Source organism: Esox lucius, chromosome 8, assembly GCF_011004845.1.
Source record: "Esox lucius isolate fEsoLuc1 chromosome 8, fEsoLuc1.pri, whole genome shotgun sequence".
Classification (NCBI taxonomy): domain Eukaryota; kingdom Metazoa; phylum Chordata; class Actinopteri; order Esociformes; family Esocidae; genus Esox; species Esox lucius.
In genome coordinates, this window is record NC_047576.1 from 16,280,892 (window position 1) to 16,286,552 (window position 5,661).

A 5,661-nucleotide genomic window follows, 5' to 3' on the forward strand; every position below is an offset into this window, starting at 1 on the left:
CGGAACTACTATACCATGGATTATATGTAGAGGGAATATTATCGTTGCAACACACGTTTCATAGACACGTCATTTTCCTGCGGCTTGTGACGGAAGCAGCTACGATTGACGTTTGTGATTTCGCTGCACCCTGAGAATATTTCTTCAGAAACATGTCAAATTCGGTAATTTCAGTTATTTCTCGATTCTTGGAGGAATATAAGACCAAGACATCGAATAAATTGAAAGTGGTGGACGCGTACCTTTTCTACATCTTGTTAACCGGGGCATTACAGTTTCTGTACTGCTTGCTGGTTGGCACCTTTCCATTCAACAGCTTCCTTGCCGGGTTCATTTCTTGTGTTGGAGCCTTCATTCTGGGAGGTAATTGAAACACATTATGTCCAATATTTGTATAATTCTGGGATTTTCAGATGTATTGTCCATCACCAGTGAGGTATGAACATTGTCGTGGCATTTAGTGGTCCAGCGATCTAAGCAATTGCTTTAGGTGCACAGGTACTGCTGCAGCATGGTTTCGGATCCAGCCTACTGCACTTTCTGCAAAAAGTCCTGCCTGAATATTTTTCCACTCTTCTGTCAAATAATGCACAAAATAACTGAAAAGTATATTTTAAAAAGTATGAAGATTATCCGTCCAACTAGCTTGTTTGTGAATTGGTCTTATTTTACTCTCTCATTTCTACAGTTTGCCTGCGTATCCAGGTCAATCCAGAAAATAAAGGAGACTTCCTTTCCATCTCCCAGGAGAGGGCCTTTGCAGATTTCCTACTAGCCCACACAGTCTTGCACCTTGTGGTCATAAATTTCATTGGTTGAAATTAATTGGATTTTTAGAACAGGTACACCCACACTCAGCACAACATCCTCATAATAATTAATTGTTACTATCTGTCTGCATGGTACTGGCCTAATTCATGTTCCTTTTCTTTTCAGATGAGCAGGCATTACCAAAATTCACCATTCCCTTCAAAACAACATTTACAGTCCAAAAAGATTGTGCCATCCTAATTTTACATCTTTGAAAGTTCTGGATGTGTTCAATAATGAATGACTATAATACATTCATCTTCTAAAAATGTCTGACAGTGATGTTTCTGAAATAATTGTTTTGTACTGTTTGTGGGATTTGTTTCAGTCCAATTGAGATTGTTAAAATAAAAACAGTGAAAAATACAGATTTTTAAAAACAATTTTTCATCCATATCTTTGTCAGTATTAGGAATAGTTTAATGAGCACTAAACACAGAAGCCAACTGTTAATTTGCTGTGTTTACATAGCCAGTGCAATAAAGATATTTTTAATGACCCTTTTTAAACCAGTGAAGATGAACTCTGAAAAAGTTTGGATATAAAAACATCTTGTTTGATTGGTCAATTTAATACACCTTTTTTAGTATTTTTTTGCTGAACTGATCGGTGTCAATGTAAAATTGATAGATTAGTGCCTTATGAATTTAAATTGACTGAGCTCCTGAATACAGATATTTTCAATTGACCTGTTAGAGGCAAACAGGTTTTAAGCATCAACATTTTTTATGAAAATTGAAAAATAATTAGAAATGTTTTGGACATTTTTTTAAATTTTATAAATGCTCGTCATTATTCATATTTAGACATTTTCTCCATATGATTTAATGACAAAATGTAGGGAATTTACCTTTTTCCATTATAGAATGCTGGAAATTTATTTACAAATGTTGTGACCCGGAAAAACATTCTGTAGCTTAAAATGTGTCTAACCAGGTTAAATAAACATTTGGTTGCTAAATGCCTTCAATCCCCAGTAAAAGTATTTTATTTACAGTTCCTGACAAGATGCTGTTTTTTACATGTTGTGTCTTTCTTCAGTGTAATAAATTGACCAATCAAACAAGTGGTACTGGGATGATTTAGGTGGTTGAGGAGACAGTGGTGCGTGTATTGTTGCACTCAGGGGCGGAGGTTTGATTTCAAATGTGAGGGGGACAAACACTGGCGTAGTATGGTGACGCCGGGCCGGGGTACGTGGACCCTCTCCCAGGACAAAAAATTGCGAAGCGGTATATACACATTGAAACCCGATCTTGAGGTCTGACTGTGAAACACACAATTGTGTGTCTAACCACATAGAAACACACAAAATGTTAAATCACAAAAAAAAAATGTATACAGGTCAAGCACAGGCCTCCCACCCACTGCGGGCCCTGGTTTAGCACACCCACAATGGGTGCGCCAGTAGGGACAAATATGTTTTTGCAAATGCCCATAGTTTTGGAATAGGACAAGCATATTTAGGTGTGATGGTCAGGTGTCCACATACCTTTGGCCATATGATGTAAGTACCCTGATGGACACATCTCATTGATTCTGCTACAATAACACAAAAAATACAGCCTTTAGCCATTTCATTTAATAGTATTTAGTTAACATATTGTGTAAGATGTGTGCTCTTAGTGAAGAACTACTACAGACCTCGGTATTTCAATGTGTGTGGCTGATAGTGTGATCGACAAGTACATTTTGCCAGTAGCTACTGAATTTGAACTTCACAAACTCACCTCCACCACAACTCTCTTCCATGACTACACTGGTCGACTCAACATCATTCAGGTTCTGCTAATAAATATGAACATTCAAGATATGGGCTACACATTATAACATAAATAATTGTGTTTAAGTTATTCACCTTTAAAGACAACATTTCACCTCAACTCCACGGCTGACCTTTTGTCAGCCGTGGAGATCCTGCTAAATAGCAGTGCAGAATGACATGAACAGCTTGATCTACACTGACACCTGCAGAACCTGATGGCAATGTTTGATCTATAAGACCCACATTAAGTTGAAATGTCAAATGCAGCAATGTAGGGAACTAAATATAACGTTAGACAACTTTTCAAGAGATCAACTATTAAGCTAGTTAGTTACCTGGCTATATCTTCTAATGTGTCAAAGCTAGCTAGCTAGCTGTAGCACTCACCTTGTCTTTGCATTAAAAAAAACGCCCTTATGTCTAACTTCCGTCTTTTCTCGGCTGGTGTCATATCGGTGCTAGCTGTGAGTGAGGTGAACCTAGTATAATGTAGACTGTTTGCTAGCTAGCGAACAAAACGTTAGCTAGCAACTATTGTTCATACATGGTTGCCTGTTTTAGAAAAACAGTCTGATAATCTAAACATCTACCTGATTCATACGTTACGGGAGGTAAATAGCTAGAGGTACCAAACTTTCATGAGCCAGAGATCAGTTGCTAGAGGCAATGGTAGCCTCTATACTATGGTAACCAGATCAGCAACTACCCAAACGCAAAGTGCCTGCGTGTGGTCCTAAAGCCAGTCTGATTCGAATTATGCAATTGCTTACTGTACTGCAACGTTCTAAAGAGTTTGAGCTTTTCTTATAATAAGAGTTCTGTTGATAAAAAGTATGGGGGGGGTCAAAATGCCATTTTCAAAAAGTGGTAGTGGGGGGACGTCCCACTCATAATGAAACCTACGCCCCTGGTTGTACTGTGAGTTGTATGATGTGAAGAGAGATTGTTCAACAAATGAGGGTGGGACGGAGATGAGGATGGATGGTATTGTGGGAAGAGCAGGTGGGAGCAGTGAGGTGTGTGGGGAACTAATATTTAGGAAACCGCATTTGGCAGAAGAATATGAGTGTAGGATATCATGATTGACCCCACACTCCAGAACAGTAGGTGGCGGTATGTGCACTTTAAATGAGCCAGCGTTCCACCAACAGAAATCTAAAGAAAAAGAAGATGCTGTTCTGAAAAGCTTCAGTGTACTATACAGTAAAGGTAATGTTTTTTTTTTTGTGAATATGTATGCAAATATATCTTTCGCGTATGTTTAAGCACGTGGATTTTGTGTTATTGGGCATCTCATAATTTATTGGTGTGTACTGTAGCTAGCTCGCATTAAGAATGCCATACCAAATTATCTTGAGTCTGTATAGCTGAGCTACCGTACAGTGAAAATTAATTAGCTTCTAGTTAACGACACCTTAGGTAGGCTGGACAGATGAAAGATTTAGCAACAGTTTTTCTGGGTGACATTCAGTTAATTGAATTCGTCATGGAGGCCATCATATTAATATAACCTTATACCCAGGCTACGTTACTGCGGTGAAGTTAGTTTTAGACTGGACATTCGACAGACATTCGCCTCTTTAAATCTAAATAGCTCTTTAAGAACAGGGGCGACTGGTCATTAGGGGCACAGCCCCACCTTTTGTCAACAGAAAGAACTGCAACAAAAAAAGTATTTTTATTTCTCGAAGATTACTTCCTATAATTTATTATCTATGAATATAGCATCTTCCTAAATTGCATATCATTTGTGTTAGGATTTTTTTTCATGTTAATTGGTCCCTGCCTTGCTGCTTCAGACTGCGTTCTGCCGATTCGAGTTTGCAGTAGTAGGTCATAGGCTAAGCGTGAATGTGGGGGTAGCCCCTCTCACAATGCAATGTTCATTGTATGTGTGAAAATATTAATATGGATGCTCAGAATGTTAGTGTGATTAATGTAGATTGCACAAATTTGATGCCAAGTGGGGCTGACCGCCGGTAGCCCCACTACAGCGTAATTTCGTATTTCAGACCTGATTGGCTGTCTGTCTGTCTGGCGCCAACATTAGTCGGCAAGAAGAGTGAGGAGGGTAGATTGTTTTAGCTAGTTTGTTAGCTTCACAAACGCCAGATAACTAAAGTGTATTTCATACTCGAGCAACAGTTTCAAACCCTTAATTTGGAGGAGAAACTTGAAAAGCGACTTGGTGCCCATCAGCCACGGGACATTGTCGTCACTCAAACTGCTGGTAAAAGTAATCATGGGTTTAACGTGGAGTGGTTTTTGAAGAAAAAGTGGCTAACAGTTGGCATACAAAAGAAAGCACTCTTCTGTTTTTCCATGTCTGCTATTTGGTGGAGATGGTACTTGGTCGAAGATGGGTTACAAAGATTTGAAACATCTTTCTAAGAGGATTGCAAAACATGAAAGCAGCAGGAGTCATCTGGACAGTGCTGTGAAATTGGGCTTACTTGGAAGGGTAAATGTCACAGCCCAAGTTGACAGTGCATACAGGCACTCCATTGAGCAGCATAACAAACAGGTGGAAGAAAACGGGTACGTTCTCAGTCGGATCATAAAACTTTGCGGAAAATGTGAAACCGCAATGCAGTTGGACTCCCTGAACCCTGGAATTCAAAGGGACATCTTGCACTGTACAAAACTAATTGTTAGACTGTATGTATGAAGTGTACAGGGAGGAGATAGCCAAGCAAGTGGATTATCACAAATGGTGGTTGTGTTGCGATACATGTTGCCTGACAATACAGTGACAGAGAGGTTTTTGGAGTTTATGGAAGTGAAAGATAAAACTGGACTCATCTTTAGTAGCATCAAGGGTGTGCTGAAACCACTGAAGCTGGGAGAAAAGCTGATCGCTCAAACTTATGATGGTGCGGCTGTAATGAGTGGAAACGTCCAAGGGGTACAGAGGCTAATGAAAGAGACATACCCACATGCCCAGTTTGTTTACTGCTATGCTCACCAGCTGAACCTGACCTTGCAGCAACTTTGTTCAGCAAGGATGAGCATCCTGAAGGTGTTTTTTTCAGATTTAACTGCTTTTGCCACCTTTTTTTCTGGCGCTCCAAAACGTGTTGCGGCAC

The 5,661-nt window shown here is 39.5% G+C and overlaps 1 protein-coding gene and 1 long non-coding RNA gene across 3 annotated transcripts; one reads left to right on the top strand and one right to left on the bottom strand.

Annotated features, from left to right (window-relative positions):
* Positions 1 to 86: 86 nt before the first annotated feature.
* dad1 (defender against cell death 1) lies at positions 87 to 1,870 on the top strand. Its single transcript, NM_001310947.1, is given in 3 exon segments — positions 87 to 363; positions 689 to 842; positions 937 to 1,870. Coding segments are annotated over 2 exon segments (342 nt in total). The 5' UTR covers positions 87 to 152; the 3' UTR covers positions 820 to 842; positions 937 to 1,870.
* LOC109616054 lies at positions 1,864 to 3,374 on the bottom strand. Of its 2 annotated transcripts, none has more exons than XR_002197103.3 (3): positions 2,963 to 3,374; positions 2,541 to 2,595; positions 1,864 to 2,352 (listed from the first exon to the last, which is right to left on the bottom strand). It is a non-coding gene; the product is annotated as an uncharacterized LOC109616054 (long non-coding RNA). The 2 variants fall into 2 exon arrangements; XR_002197102.3 differs by having other exon boundaries at positions 2,541 to 2,598.
* Positions 3,375 to 5,661: the final 2,287 nt, after the last annotated feature.